The following is a 14,958-nucleotide window of genomic DNA, read 5'->3' on the forward strand; positions in this document are numbered from 1 at the left end:
GCTCTGCTATCCATTCTCCCCGTCGCAAGGCTAGAGGATGGCGACCTTGGCCACCCAGATGGCGCGATTCCAGATGTCCCAGGAGCAGCAAAGATAGTCATCATCTCAGCTAAGATCTTACTTTCAGTGAACTATCAGCGTCAAAAGTCCCGTATATCTACACCAATGGCAGTCATAAATTCCGTAGATGGCTCGGGGTCCTGTTGACCTGCTCTTCGTGATTATTGATACTTTAGCTCATGCCAAGCCCATGCGCCCCCCCTGCTACAAATTGCCTCTACCGGCACATGTTTCCATTCAAATTTTGGCGATTAAGCAGCTAGAGATTCACTAGAGTATTTATTTAACTTTCCTTCCAACCCAGCGTCTCCGTGGGTCTTTGAGAAACTCTCCAGTTCACTAATCAGACTATCACTCACCTTATCGTCACATTTCGGACAGTTGCACCTACCTGCCTTAATCTCCATAACTTCTGCTCGTTCCAAACCGTTGGTAAAGCTGTCCTATTTAGGAATTGTCCCGACCCTACTAGACCTCATGTTCCAGGACAGGAGCTACCGAAGGATATGTGATCGTCGTCTCTGCACCACGCAAGCACTTCAAGTTCGCTCGCTTAATTTGACCTTCGTCTGAACAATCACTTCACTCTTACACCATGCCGGAACCATGGGACGATCAGATCGCGCATTTCCAAGGGATCCCGTGGTGCGCCAAAGTCCTCTCGGAGCCAGGTATCGTCGCCAGACCCCTCGTCAGCCGCGAATTCGACCCAGACAACCGCATCTTTGAGTTCTGGGGCTCCACGCTCTTCAGCGCGGCCACGGTGCCCTTCTTCATCGGCTGCTTCCACATGCCCTCGCCACCGCCGGACACCGACGGACAATCACCTGACAACCGGCCTCTCGACGAACTGTACGTGAAGCAAGCCCGCTGCTTCCTGACTCTCGGTCACGGGCTGAGCACGCTGAAGAAGGAGTGGTGTCACGGCGGTGCTGTCGCGGCCATATTCGACGAGTGCATGGGCGCGATCGGGTTCGTCAACAAGTTGCTGGGGTTCATGCCCATGTTGCCGCAGGTCACGCAGAACTTGAACGTCACGTACATACAACCGGTCCCGACCATGTCGACGGTGGCTTGCACGACGGTCTTGAAGCGGATGGACGGGCCTAGGAAGTTCTTGGTCGAAGCGGAGATCACTGACGAGCATGGAACGGTTCTTGCCACGGCGGAGGCGTACTTTGTTGGTATGGAGAAGCGGAAGAAGAGAAAGGAGAAGCTGTGACGTGGCTTTGAGAACTTCAGTCGATAATCGCTTGGGGGTAGACTTTGCTTGTATGTAGACCTAAGCCGCCGAACCCCTTGGCCTGTATACATGAGAAGTTATACTACGGAAACCTTTGTATCCCCAAAGGCTGAACTGTCTCTCCAGACAGCCTCGAGACGCTAAAGCAAGCCTATCAGCCCTCCAAATACATCTTCCGCACACTCCCAAGCTCATGGTACACCGTAGGACCCCTTGAATAGGTATTTCCACTCATCATAACATGCACCATCCACTCCTCACTCTCAGGCGACCCATACGCCCCAAGATCGTGCCACGAGTGAACCGTCACAACCCCAAATGAAGCAAGAATCGTGTAGTCCATTACGCAACGCTCGCAGTGGCCGATCGTCTCGTACCCATGCCCGTCGACCGCCACGAGGCAGCCGCCCGGGACGTACATGGTCCCGAAATACACTCTAACATCTCTGGTCTGGCTCCGACTCCCATCGTTGACATTGACGTCGTTGTCGTGGAACACAAAGTGTTGTCTGGGATCCTCCAACATAACCATCAAGTGCGGGCAAACGCGCCTGAAGAACCCCGACCGAACCAAGGCGATCTCGCGGCTATGGCGGAAATCATGCTCCACGTGTACCAGGAACCTGCCGCCGACAGTCTTGGGCGTAACGGCGCACCCGCTCGAGGTGGACGTGAGGTGGATACCCCTAGGTTGGGGCACTCGCGATGTGAACGGCGCCATGATCTTCTCGAGGAGTCGTTGCTGGTTCTTATTCCTTTTCCCTCCCATACGGGTCAACTTTAGCGCGAGCTGTACGTGCATATGTCGGAGGTAATAACCCACTCCTTTCGAAGACGTGGTAAGCATTCTGCTGACAGGGAAAGCGGTTGCACTTTCTGTCCCCAGGGATATCTTGTGTACAAACCCTGTGGAGTTTGCAGCAGGAACCGCAGACCCAGTGGTTTGGCTTGGTGTACGCGAGACCCGTCCAGAAGGCGAGCTTTGCGTTGCGAGGGAGGGAGATGACAGCGAGGGTCCAGTCTCTTTGTGTGAGGGACCGGAGACCTCTGCAGGTGTGGGAGAGGACGAATTCGTCGTGTAGTGCGAGGGAGGCGAGGATTTGGTAGAGGATCTCGTTTGGGAGTGTGAGGATTGGCGGAGCGTTGTCTGGAGAGGACGACTTTGTTGTTTTTACGGGAGATTGTTTGAAGCGGTGGCTATGGCGGACAAGCAGCCGTCTGATACGATCCATCTTGCTTTGCTGAGATTGTGTAAGTTACAGCTAACAGACTGGGTAGGTGTCTTTCGAAGCTGATAGAGCTGTGACCGTGGTCTTCAAGGGATTTCTTGAAGGAAAAGTTGCAGAAATTCGAAGTTGGTCTCTCGAAGTAATTGGATCCGTGACAAGGAAAAGCCAGGTTGAAAAGTTTGACCACAGATTGAAAAGTCTTTAGTTCACTTGGCCATTCGGGCCCTCATCAACACCTGGAAGGACGGTTTGATTGAGATCTTGGTCCTCGTGGCACAATTCTGTCTTGAATTAACCTGGTGATACTCGTGCCGCAAAGCTTCGTACGACTTTTCGGGCTCACGATACCCTACGACTAACCCAAAATCGTCGCCTCTGTTGCTATCTTGAGTGTTAAGGTGGAATCGATGGGAGATTCGAGAATGATTGAGCGTCTTCATTGAGGAATACCTACAATCAACAGGAGCAGCTCACATGGCGACGAGGGAATAGATAGATCGGTCTCCATCAAGTTAATGCCTTCCTCTTCAAAACAAAAGTTCGTAGGCTCTGCTCATCAAGCTTCTGCTCCCGAGTCTGATCCCTCATCATCCTGATAGTATCCGGAAGGAAGCCTTGCTCCCATGTCCACCTTTGGCGATGGCAGAAACGCACAAATCTAGCTCGACCCGTCTCCCAGGGCCACGGGCCTTCATGTTTTTCCCGTCTAGAAGCTATCGACGAGCTCTTTACCCTCGCTAGGCGTTTTCCAGAATCTTTCGCGTGGTGAGTTGGTCAAAACCACTTGAATCTATTGATGATATCCTTCGGAGTCTTCTTTACCGAACAAAACAACAGGCCGAGTTCAATTGCCCTCCCGGAGCTACCCGTGATGGGTACGTGGAGGTCGCATCACAGCGTTGCAGATCCATTGTGACCGGAATCCATGTTCCACGCAAATCAACATCATCGGCCCAAAGGAAACCTTCCCACACCCCTATTTGTGTGAAGCCCCGTTGTGAGAAATTCCGTAAAGAGAGGCATTGCGGGGTACATGGGTAGAAGTTGGGGAACCCCACGACCGAGATGAAGTTCGTTCCTTAATCTGGTAAAGTGCTAGACCGGGGTATGCGTATGTATTCCCGCTTCTGGATCGCTGCCTGGGTATGCTGGCTGCTGTGATTGGCGTCACCCGCGACAATCTACACCGAAGGCGCGTCTGATGTAGGCTTACTCCGCGCGCTGAGAGATGTGACGGCAGCCGAAGCTCAGCTGTCAAAGCGCACGAGGAAAACAGTCGAGATATTCCACCAAGGCTTCTTGTCTGGTGAACATGTTCCCTCCCAGAACTTTGGGCATAAAAGTCGAGGCGCGTCGGTAGTCATTGAGACTTGACCAGATCGCATCGCTTCCTTCTGCGCCGTTATAGTCAGAGCGGTAAAGTCCTCTCCAGCATGTTGATCTCACGGCCGTCCATTCGAGCCTTAGTGGCAACGACTCTCCTCGCAAGTTATTGCTCTGCTGAATGCTGGCGAAACTCGACATGCGACGGGCCAAGCTCTGCCTCTTTTCCAGGAGGTTGGGACCAGTACAACTATGCTCCCGCCTCTCGAAACGTAACGCCAAAGTACATCTTATCTCTACCATCAGGAGCGAACATCTCCGTCTTCAACGCCCCAGTCAATCTTTCCAGCCAAATCGACGGCCTGGTTTTTGACTTCGGCGTCGAAGTAGGCGGCATCGTGACCATCGACTACAAGCTCTCCCAATCCAGCAACGCTACTCTCGGCCTCGCTTTCACAGAGGCAAAAAACTACATTGGCCGCAAGTCAGACAACTCGAATGGAGGGACCGGACAAGACGGTGCTCTCTCGTACAATATCACCTCGGATGCAGCAGAAAGCTACGTGATGCCCGATCCCAAGCTGCGCGGCGGCTTCCGTTATCTGACCTTATTTCTCACGCCTTCCGACTCGTCGTCTACCGTCTCGCTGGAGATCCGCAACATAAGCCTCGAGATCAGCTTCCAGCCGACGTGGTCCGACCTCAGGGCCTACCAGGGCTACTTCCACTCCAGCGAAGAGCTCCTCAACAAGATCTGGTACAGCGGGGCGTATACTATCCAGACAAATTCCGTCCCGGGCAAGACTGGTCGCGTGTCTGCGTCGAATGGGCGCACGAGCTGGCAAAACGACGCCTATATTGGGCCTGGGGAAACCGTTCTCTTGGATGGAGCGAAGCGTGATCGCTGGGTTTGGATTGGGGATATGGGGACGGCGGTGCCTTCTGCTTTTGTGAGCACCGGCGATATGGAGAGCACGAAGAATGCGCTCTTGGCGATCTACAACTACCAGGTAAGTTTGCCTCGAGATGTTGGCGTTGGAATCTGCTAATTGTCTCTCTCAATAGTCTACCGATGGCACCTTGCCAAAAGCCGGTCCCCCGTATCTCTCCAAGGACAGCGATAGTAGGTTGAGACTCGGTCAGAATGATGCCTAATATAGCTAATACTTCTGCCATAGCCTATCATCTGTGGACACTGGTCGGCACTTACAACTACTTCTTGTACACCGGCGACACGGATTTCATGGCTTCGATCTGGCCCAAGTACCTCAAAGCCATCAACCTCAGCAGGAGTAAAGTCACAGACAAGGGAATTATGAACGTGACTGGCGCTGCTGACTGGGGTCGATGGACATACTCCACTGAGCGCAGCTCAGCGAGCATGCTGTAGGCAATATGTTACTTTGATTCAAGAGCCGAGGTACTGACGCAATGACCAGATTGTATCGAGCACTGCGCACCGGCGCCGATATCGCCTCCTGGTCTCCTATCCTCACGAACGCAATCAGCTACCAGAAAGAGTGGACAAGTGCCGCGACCAAGCTGCAAACTTCCATTATGGCTGAGCTATGGGATGAGAGCAAGGGAGCGTTTAAGGAAAGTCCCAACAACACGTCGCTGTACCCTCAAGACGCGAACAGCATGGCAATCGTCTTTGGCGTCGTCTCCGCAGATAGTGACGAGGCGCAAAGTGTGTCCGACTACCTCGAGTCGAACTGGACCCCAATCGGCCCTCACTGCCCCGAACTCAAAAACAACGTGTCACCATTCATCTCCAGCATCGAGATCGCCTCGCATTTCCGGACGGGACGAGCCGATCGGGCGTTGCAGCTTATCCGCGACGCGTGGGGCTGGTACCTGAATAATCCCAACGGCACGCAGTCTACTGTCGTAGAGGGGTATCTCATCGATGGAACCTGGGGCTATAGAGGAGATCGGGGATACCGCAACGATTCGTCTTATATATCACATGCCCACGGATGGAGCAGTGGTCCGACTTCGACTATGACGGAGTATCTTGTCGGACTACGAGTCACTAAGCCTGGCGGAAGTGAGTGGCAGCTCAAGCCTGTATTGAGCGAGCTCTCGGAGGCCGAAGCTGGATTCACGACTAGCCTGGGCAAGTTTTCTGCAAAGTTCACGGTTGGTGATGGTGGAGAGGCTGTCGTTGAATGGGATACGCCGGCGTCGACTCGGGGATACTTGGTGTTGCCGGGACAGAAGTCCGTCTGGGTTGATGGTGGAAAGGGTAACAAGACTATCAGTGTCTAGCCAGCTTTTATACCATAAGGGTCTTTCTCCAGCTGCGCTCGCTTCACAAACTGATTTGAAGGGGATACCGGCTTTGTGGGAAAGCAACTGTGTGCCTGATTCTCTATGTAGCGGACTTCGACACGCCCATATGAGGATTTTCTCGGCAACATTGAAGCCGCAAGCAGGGAACTGCCTGGCTTGGATCGATTCTTGCAGCCGAGCAGCACCATCTGCTTTAGAATGAGGTTTCCCTCAGGGCGCCGTCGTCGTGACCTAGCGGGCCGAGACTAAGGGCTTTTTCGCAGGTTAATGATGACGCGTCTGTAAGTATTGACAGACGCCAAGCTTGCAAGCATAGAGAGGCATTCTTTAGAACTGGATTCGAGACCGGCTGATGTAAACCGACTCGCTATTAGGAAGGGGGCCGCGTCGGGTCCGTTTGCGATGACTACAGTACATGATGATGCCTTGAGAGCTTTCTCTGACGAAGCTGGTATCAAGACTGCTTGAGATCAATGACATGCGGTCGGGGAAGGATTTCAAGAGCACAAATTCACCTGAGAGATTGTGCCGCCTAAGACTTATTGACCTCTCTCATTTGACAACCAGAAAGGACTGTTAGTTTATGTACGAGGACTCCCAAAGTGACTGGTTTTATGTCCTATAGTACTCAACCGACTCGACGACCAGGACCAGGGAAGGGAACATTTGATATGTTATCCATGAGCAGACGAGAACGCTGCTGGTGTAGGATAGCATCAACACGTTTCAGTACGTCCATTGCTCTCAGCGCATTCTTCCTCTCAGTGTCCAACAAGAGCCCTCATAACGATGGGAGCAGATCATAGTGCAAATACCAACGACAAGAAGACTGTCACTCAACACCAGTGACCAAATACTGTCCAATACGGTTTGCCCTCAACACCATCCTACCGACAGAGCAGTCAAAACCGGCCCATTGGAGAACAAGACTCCAAATTACCTCATTGATAGATGACCTCACGACTCTGGTGATCTTGTTTCGAGTATGGACGCTCATCTTTGCGTCCTGTACTGTCCCCCCACGCAGGTGAAATCTAGAACTCAACCGACCTCGGTACGGCCGACGTGTCATCCGATGTTTCTTAACGCAGGATAGCAAGCTGCAAACCAGCAAGATGGCCCCGAAGGCCCGAAGGGGGGGGGATCGTCCCGTGCCTTGCGTCAGGGCAAGGGCCAGATGGAAGGGAGACAGCGAACCTCTTTTCGGGCAGTGAACCAAAGTTGGGCTGAAATGGAAGTCCCCAATCATGCATCATGCCAGCGCAGCGCAACGAACTACGTGTAACGGTCGAATCCGTTTTGCTTTCCCCATGGCCGGGCGGATCTTGGTGAGTCTCGCCGAAGTAGGTAGGCTGGCATTGAGGACATGGATTGGAACTACGGACGAAATACCTATGTGATTCTGACGTGAACGCCCCAAATTTTTTTTTTTTTTAAATTCTCCGGTATCTTCGGCCGGGGAAGAGGTAGCTGCAGTGCCGGAAGGGCTTGATGGACTCATAGAGAGCGATGACGCCGGGGAGGAACCGGAAGTGAAGTGGCCAGAAAAGTTTAAAAGATTGGATGGGTCTTGGTATCTCGGAAGAAGCAATGAGAAGCTTTCACCCCCAAAGGCAGGGCGAGACAAGGTAAGGCGCTGAAGGAAGCAAGAGGAGGGTTCTATCAAGCAAAAGTTCGGAAATGGGTCGATGGTGTTGAGCGTAGCGGGTCGCAGGGCGGCGAGGGAAAGGTAGTGAGATCTCTTTTCGGGTACCTTTTTGAAAGATTATGGAACGTTTGGGAACGTTCGACCAAGACTTTCCAATTTTAGAGGTTTCGTTTTGTTCCTTGTCTCTCGTCCCCTTTCCCTTTCTGCTTTTTGACATTCTCTGCATTCTGCATTTCAAAGGAAGGAAAAAGTGGGAAGCTTTCGCATCCGTGACTTCTACGAACCGGCGATGCCGCGATACATGGCCGAGATTACGGATACTGGGGAGAGAGACATACCCAGTTCGTGTGTATGATGCGCTGGCAGAACTCTGGGAATCGGGATCCCATCCTTCAAATCATCGTCCACGTGGTTGTTGCTTTTCTGGAAACTTTCTGGATGGGGAGGGGTTACACTCTCGACGGGTTTGGCAAGGCTGGGTTGCGTCTTCGTTGCTTTTTCATGCCAGACTACCACCCACACGACCCTGTCACATTCAAATCCTTTTGGAAGCAGGCAGACACATTCTGAGATGTTGAGGGACTTGATTAGGCGTTATGTACTCCGTAGGTCCGTAGGACTCGGCAGAACATTCTTTGAGAAGAGGAAGAAAACGTCATGCTTTGAGATCCACAGCAGAGGGAGAGCGCGCCAGAGAGGGAAAGGGTCATTGGGTATGCCGGCACAGACGGGACAGTCCTGTTACAATGTTGGAGGGCCTCCTGCCATCCGATGTTTCGCGGTTCCTGTCTGAGTTTGATCACCAGTTCATCCCAGCATGGCGAATCCCTTGTCCTGAGGTGTCAGTGTCTTGTCTCTCACTCCCAAGTCTCTCTGTCTTGCTGCCAAACCGATGATAGGCGCGCCCGCATATAGACCACATGACGAGCATGCGGCACAGCAGCACATGGAGTACACGAGACAGGAATGCACTGCGAGATATGCACGGGCGATCATCGACGCGAGGGTGCGCACAACGACGCGACAAGGCACTGCGACCTTAAACTTCTTTCCCCCTTCATCTCGACGTCGAGTGCAACTCGCAAGTATCGGCGTGGATTTGTGATCTCGTGCCCGAATGGAACCGAGAGGGGCTTGAGGGTGGCTGCTGACTGCCCGGCATCCTTCTGCGTGGGCTTTCATGCGGGATGCTTATGCTGCAGAAGGGGGAAGGGCAGAAATTTGACGGATCATCTAATGCAAGCCCCTCCAGCCACATCACTGTGTACGATGCAGCAAGCCTCTTCGTCAAAAAAGTCACCGCCATCGAGATCGGGTCTTATATCACATATGCCGCCGTACACGACGCGATGACTTCCCCCCACCACGGCTCGTTCCAAGGTGGAGGGGATAGCGAGAGAGATCTCGCGATCTCACGATCGATGTGGTCAAATGTCCGACCACGCTTTCTGAGCCGGTAACAAATTTCTCCGAGCCAATGAAGACGGGGGGGAGACAACACACCGCGGAGCCGAGTGGACAGAATATCCGAAATCACGCCTCCAGAAAGGCAAGCCGAAGGGGGGGACGTGGCGGGCAGATGAAGATCCCAAGATCGTGGCATGCGAGCGCAAGGACAGCTGAAGGAGGGGAGGGCCCGGAGGGCGGGCGCCAACAAACAACGCACAGATGTTGCGAAAATGATGTGTCTTTTTGGAGACATGCTCAATCCTTGCCGTTGAGCAGGGATATGTGCTCATGAAGGGATGGGTGGCAGGGGTGGTGATGGAAGACGGCGTTCCGAATCCTTGAGATAATTGCTTTTTCTTGCATTTTCTTTAACCAGAGTTTTTTTTTTGCTTGTCTTTGGAGGGAAGAGAAGTGAGAGAGATTCGGTCTCGGATTTTGGGGGCCTGGCTGAACGGTGGCTGATACATGAAATCGGTTACGATAACCTGAAGCAGTTCTAGTTCATCGATCATGTCGCTATCCGAGACTCAGGCACCGGGGGAACTAGGAGACTCTGACGTCTCTTGAGGCAAGGAGGCGGGGTTGGGCTGAGGCTCAACCAGAGGCGTTTGGGAGGCGTTTGGGAGGCGTTCAGGGAGCCAGAATACTAAACATGGCGACTTAGATCCAGATTCAATATTGATGGAAAAGGTTTGACAGGACGGAAGCTCCCGTTAGACAGCGTCCGATCTAGAGTACTTGGCTACTAGGGGGGAAATGATGTGGAAAGGGGGCCAGAGTTTGATATCGAAAAGAAAGGAAACGAAAGGAAGCTATGAGCGGGAAGACGGTAAGCTCCCGATAGAACCATGGATTCGGCTTTCCATGACGTCCCGAGCTGTGTCCATCGAGTCAGGAATGGAATTGCGTTTTCGATAGTATCCGTAGGAGCGATGCGCGGGTACGTCCGTAGAGTGAGCGGCTTCTGACGTGGCTGGCTGGCGGGCAAACAATGACCCAAACATGTCTTTATCCACGTGCCAAACTGCATCTGAAGATCAACATTACACCATGCCATTGCCACGCACAGTTTACTGTCGTGAATCAGAGTGAGAGCGAATCAGGAGGATGCAAGGAACGCCTGGGATGAGGGTACCTGGGAGACGTTGAAGGCGTGGCACGCCAAGTGTTTTGTCGAACGAGGATCGCATGGCAGATACCAGGCGAGGGACCAGGAGGGGGGATAGCGACGGATATTCCGAATCGAGGATTTGAAGGATGATTAGCCATGGTTTGATGAGTGACAACTGGAATCATGATTACTGGGTTGGGGTGGCCAAAAGTCCGTCGTCATGGACCAGGAACCTTGTGGGAGTAATGTTTCCTTCTTTCGCTACCTCATACTTGATGTGAGAGTTTTGGTCCGTCAAAAGTCTATCGTGCTTCTTCGTGTCAGTGCCACAATTCTGTGTTCGACGGTGCCTCTTCGTGGCTTACACTACAGACTCGGGAGATGGATGATGGTGAGATTCAGAGATGGGGATCTGCCGCAGGGGAAGGACGAGAGGACGGGGACAAGGGGGGCAAGTCTGTTCGGGGAATGAGGGGTCCGCGGTTCCGCGCCCGGGATTTCAACCCATGGCTTGTCTTGGCTCATCTTGAACTCTGTTTCTTTTGGTCACATCCCTCGTCTCTCCCGTGGCGGGATATGGTTGCTGGGAGCATGGCGTTTGGTATGCGGGCCCGGCGCGGGCGCGCGGGAAGACTGAATCGTGGGGGACCGCCTTTTAGTCGTAGCTTTGCAAACGAAAGCTTTGGACCTGACGATAAAGATGTGGATGTCTGACGAGGGCCGTGGTGCGGGTGCTGACGATGTTTGCTCTCCCGGGTCCATGGACGGAGATATGGCTGGAAATAGTCGAAGCGGGACAATTAGACGGATACACCTACATATCCATAACATCACCACATTTGCAATTACTCTACCTGCCTACCTAAGCTAAAACTACGGCTACCTACCTAATTGTTGAAGCAAACATACCGACTCGTCTCGTTCCAGACTTTTCGCCCGTTCTCCATGCAACCACCCACCCCCAATCACCCGCCCCCCTGGTCCAACGACACCACCTTCCCGGAATTCCCCCTCATTGAGAAATGATATCAGAAACGGTGATTACAAACCTTGTAAGTCCCAAGCCTCGCGCACTAGCCGAGGGAAGAAAGCACCTTCCACCTCAAAGAAACGAATAAGCGAGCCCCTCGGTTCCAGCCCTGTCAACCGCTTCCCTATTTTGCCCACCATGATATCCGTCCATTATGCTTCCATTGCAAGCGCCCTAGGCTAGACAAGTAGCATCAAAGCCCAAGTGACATCCATGTCCAGACCTCAAGCGCAAGAAGACGCCCGTCGCCGCAACCCACCGGGCCAACGCGGCTTCACGCACCCCTCGCACCCAGGACTAAGCACATCCGGCTCCTTACCCTCAAACAACTCGGGCCTGTACACATACCACTCGCGATAAAACTTCCACTCCTCGAGGAACTCGACCCAGTACGCAAGCTGCTCGACGAGCCAGCTATCACGGAGTCGTTCGCGGACCCACTCGGCCGTCTCCTCTTTTTTGCCTTGCTGCTGCCCGGGCCCCGCTCTCGGACCTCCCGCCCAGTTCCGGAGAAGGTCCGGCCGGACGTCGGCGACGCGCTCGGCCGTGTAGTAGACGAATTCGGCCCGTTTGCCCCGCGCCGTGAAGTACGGGACGGAGCCCCACTCCACGACGGCGCGCTGCTTGGTCAGCTCCACCACGCGCACCGTGCAGCAGGTGCATTTTGCCTGGTTGAGGAAGTCGCGGAGGACCGTCGAGGCCGAGGGCGTGCTGGTGCGTGGGTGGAGCTGCATGGTTGAGGCTGCGGAGTGATGGTGCTTTCTGCGGTTGTAGTGAGGCGGGCGAGTACCTGCGGCACGGGGACTCGACGGGCGAAGCTGTGTGTGGCATGTTAGTCTGTTGGTTGGTTGAGGCTTCAGGTGGATAGAGTTGAGAGAGAGACAGAGAATCGGTCATGTTGTGTGGCCGATGCTCAACTCAGTGTGGTGGGGTGAGAGTAAGAGAAAGGTGAACGAATAAAAAGTAAAGAGTGAGAAATCAAAAAAAGAGCTCACGAGATTTAGCGGTCGATCTGTCGTCATCTCTGACCTGCGAGGATATCCAGGGTCGACGGCAAGTAACAGACTCCAGAGACTCGTTTGTTTTGTTTTGTTTGTATCACCCCCGAAGAGAGCTTTTCTTTCTCCGGCTTTCCTTCCTGGCGGCCAAGGGTTTCGGTACCATCACCGACAACCAACACGACACGACTCGACACGACTCGACACACACGAGCGGATCCGATGCTAGTGCTGAAGCTGAAGCTGCGTGCGTACGAATACGTGCAAACTTCAAAACTGACGAGGCTGGCTTGGGCTGTAGAGGCGGCAGAACGGAATGGAGAGCTGGGATGGTGGAGAGATGAGCTGGAGCTTGGTGTCTTTGATCCCAAGGGAGAGAAAGGAAAACAAGGCCCGGCCGCCCCTCCAAAAAAGTCTCTTGAGGGGGGTTTTTTTTTGTTTTGCCCGCGAATGGATGGATCAACAATTCATTTATAGCAAGGTTTTGCTTCTCCCTCATGTCCCTCCCGTTACCCTAGTTCTGGCTCTGCGTGCCTTGTCCCCCATCATGTCTTACTCTTCTCGGCAAGGCTCGAGGTCTTTGCCATGAATATGAGGTCCAGCCTAGATGTTCTGCCATATATGTCACTGGGTGACTGGGTAAGTATGTGCCTGTAGCAATCCGTCATAGTATCTCAGGATGAGCGTCATAAGGGGGGTGTGAGCCTTGAAGATTCTACTCTGCTTTCTTGGTCGCACAAAAGGAAAAAGAAGAGTGATACGCGCAGGGAGAAGCGAAATATGTATGGCATGGTGTCAGTCGTGCTGCGTGGGCGTGGATTTTGGTGGGTGTCCCTCACATCATGCTATCGTTGCCACGGAATGCTTTCTTTTTCCGCCCCGTCTCTGTTGACACCCCATTTCGAGGAATGTTCACAACCCTGGCACCTTTCGCCGGGGTGGATTACCCGGGCGATCGTCCGCCCCAATCGCGCGGATACCCCATCTCGGGACGCCCGTCATATTTCATATTCTTGCTTCTCCGCCGCATGACAGCGCCACCCTTGTGAGAGAGTTCTCTTCTTTGGGAGCTTGTGACCAAAAGAAAGAGAAACATGGTGCCTGAGCCCAGTTTGCCAGTACCTATCCGTACCTTACCTACACAGTAGGTGTATCAAACAGCAAGCCTGGCGCGCCCACCCCCCCCCCCCCCCCCCCCCCCTCCGCTTCCCCTTCATCTCGCTGCCCAATCTTCGATACCACGCACATCTCTCGGGGATATGCCAAACAGGGATTCATGCAGAAGTGAGATTTCACACTACCGCCCACAATTTGCCCATAGCTTGGGCTCATTGGCTTGAAGCTGCGTGACCACACGGCACGTTACAGCATCAATATCGAGCTTTCTCAAGTCTCTCTCTCTGACAAAATCTAGAAAAGTACTGGGATTCCTCTGCTATTCGCTGGGATTGCTGTCTTCCGAAGGTGGTAGCGCCGGGAGAGATGGACCAACAAGGCTGGTGGTCCCAGGGAAAAGAATAATCAAAAAACCATTTGTGATCCCTCCGGGCTCGTGGATCGGATACTTGCTTTTCTTTCCTTTTCTTTCTGTGTCCTTCCTTGCAACCCAAAAAACACTCCAAGCCACTTAGCAAAAGGGCCCGTGGTCATCTGGGTGGCCTTTTGCCCATGCCTCCTCGGGGGTAGGTATCCGTACTTTGCTGACTCGAATCACTCATTCCACCCGTGTCGTCGGTGGCAACAGGCGTGGCCTGGTCTTGGAAATACCTAGCCACGGCAGAAAGAAAAGATTGCGGCAAACGTCACGAAGAGAGACAGCCCGATCCTAGTCGTGCCAGCTTTCTGCAAAGACCCTTGGGCTTGTGGGGAGGGGGGGCGGCGAGAGCAAATACGGCTGGTTGCTTTTGGGAGAGGAAGTACGGAGGTTGCTGAAAAAAGAAGAAGAAGAAGAAGGGAAAATGAAGGCTGATTATCCTACCTTTTTCTTTTGGTTTGAGACAAGGGCAAAAATCCACCGTTTCCCTTGATAATTTGGGAACCATCATCGATACGCAACACAAACAAAATGGGTGTATGTGTGTATTTGTACATACTGTCCCCATCTTTTTTCCTTTCTCGCAAAAGAAAACATCTTCCGAGGCCAGGCCCGCGAATGCCCATGCCTCACCCAGCATACGCCCGCCAAGTATTCCCAGATAGAGAGGGTGGGCAAAATATCGAAGGGCGCCCGGGGGTTGGAGCAGGATGGGAGATGGAGGTACTAAGTCGCGGCCTTTTTTTGATCTTATAGAATAATACCCTTGGACCCTTTCCCCTTAAGCCGTATCGATCCCGCTCCTGCAGCCACTTGAGCTTAAGATCTTACATATACCCGCTTGAACCATCACCTCGGGACGTCGTCTGACAGGCTGCTCTCGCTCACCGGTATCTGTCGGCCCTTGCAACTTGCCTTGACCGAGTTGTCAGGCCAAGTCCCCTCTTTTCAGTCTAAATCAACCTCTCGCACACATACACACACACACACTACCTTACTGTAGGTTCCGACGTCTGGCGGTCCATTCGGTTTGACGAA

At 53.2% G+C, this 14,958-nt stretch overlaps 5 protein-coding genes across 5 annotated transcripts; 2 read left to right on the top strand and 3 right to left on the bottom strand.

Moving 5' to 3' along the window:
- Positions 1–655: 655 nt before the first annotated feature.
- Positions 656–1,282, top strand: BDP81DRAFT_311082 (thioesterase superfamily protein; the record flags this gene model as incomplete). The annotated part of the gene is made up of 1 exon (XM_060583700.1): positions 656–1,282. One exon carries the CDS (start codon positions 656–658, stop codon positions 1,280–1,282), a length of 627 nt encoding a protein of 208 aa, XP_060449996.1.
- Positions 1,283–1,457: 175 nt separating this feature from the next.
- BDP81DRAFT_390653 (uncharacterized protein) lies at positions 1,458–2,535 on the bottom strand (the record flags this gene model as incomplete). Its single annotated transcript, XM_060587434.1, has 2 exons — positions 1,458–2,093; positions 2,209–2,535. 2 exons carry the CDS (start codon positions 2,533–2,535, stop codon positions 1,458–1,460), a joined length of 963 nt encoding a protein of 320 aa, XP_060449997.1.
- Positions 2,536–3,965: 1,430 nt separating this feature from the next.
- On the top strand, positions 3,966–6,126 carry BDP81DRAFT_309807 (alpha-rhamnosidase; the record flags this gene model as incomplete). The annotated part of the gene is made up of 4 exons (XM_060583574.1): positions 3,966–4,865; positions 4,921–4,978; positions 5,034–5,241; positions 5,295–6,126. 4 exons carry the CDS (start codon positions 3,966–3,968, stop codon positions 6,124–6,126), a joined length of 1,998 nt encoding a protein of 665 aa, XP_060449998.1.
- Positions 6,127–9,764: 3,638 nt separating this feature from the next.
- On the bottom strand, positions 9,765–10,739 carry BDP81DRAFT_132840 (uncharacterized protein). Its single transcript, XM_060581765.1, has 3 exons — positions 10,724–10,739; positions 10,383–10,668; positions 9,765–10,320 (listed from the first exon to the last, which is right to left on the bottom strand). Exons 2-3 carry the CDS (start codon positions 10,541–10,543, stop codon positions 9,993–9,995), a joined length of 489 nt encoding a protein of 162 aa, XP_060449999.1. The 5' UTR covers positions 10,544–10,668; positions 10,724–10,739; the 3' UTR covers positions 9,765–9,992.
- Positions 10,740–11,325: 586 nt separating this feature from the next.
- BDP81DRAFT_418816 (uncharacterized protein) lies at positions 11,326–12,406 on the bottom strand. Its single transcript, XM_060589716.1, has one exon. It carries the CDS (start codon positions 12,120–12,122, stop codon positions 11,613–11,615), a length of 510 nt encoding a protein of 169 aa, XP_060450000.1. The 5' UTR covers positions 12,123–12,406; the 3' UTR covers positions 11,326–11,612.
- Between the last annotated feature and the right edge of the window lie 2,552 nt (positions 12,407–14,958).

The sequence above is a fragment of the Colletotrichum phormii genome, assembly GCF_030913505.1.
Source record: "Colletotrichum phormii strain CBS 102054 chromosome Unknown BDP81scaffold_3, whole genome shotgun sequence".
Classification (NCBI taxonomy): Eukaryota; Fungi; Ascomycota; class Sordariomycetes; order Glomerellales; family Glomerellaceae; genus Colletotrichum; species Colletotrichum phormii.

Bases quoted from the DNA above. Each gene is read 5' to 3' on its own strand.
- BDP81DRAFT_418816 (XM_060589716.1), bottom strand. From the start codon at position 12,122: ATGCAGCTCCACCCACGCACCAGCACGCCCTCGGCCTCGACGGTCCTC.
- BDP81DRAFT_132840 (XM_060581765.1), bottom strand. From the start codon at position 10,543: ATGATTCCAGTTGTCACTCATCAAACCATGGCTAATCATCCTTCAAAT. The intron at 10,321-10,382 runs GTACCCTCATCC...GATTCACGACAG, and splicing joins ACGCCTTCAACGTCTCCCAG to TAAACTGTGCGTGGCAATGG.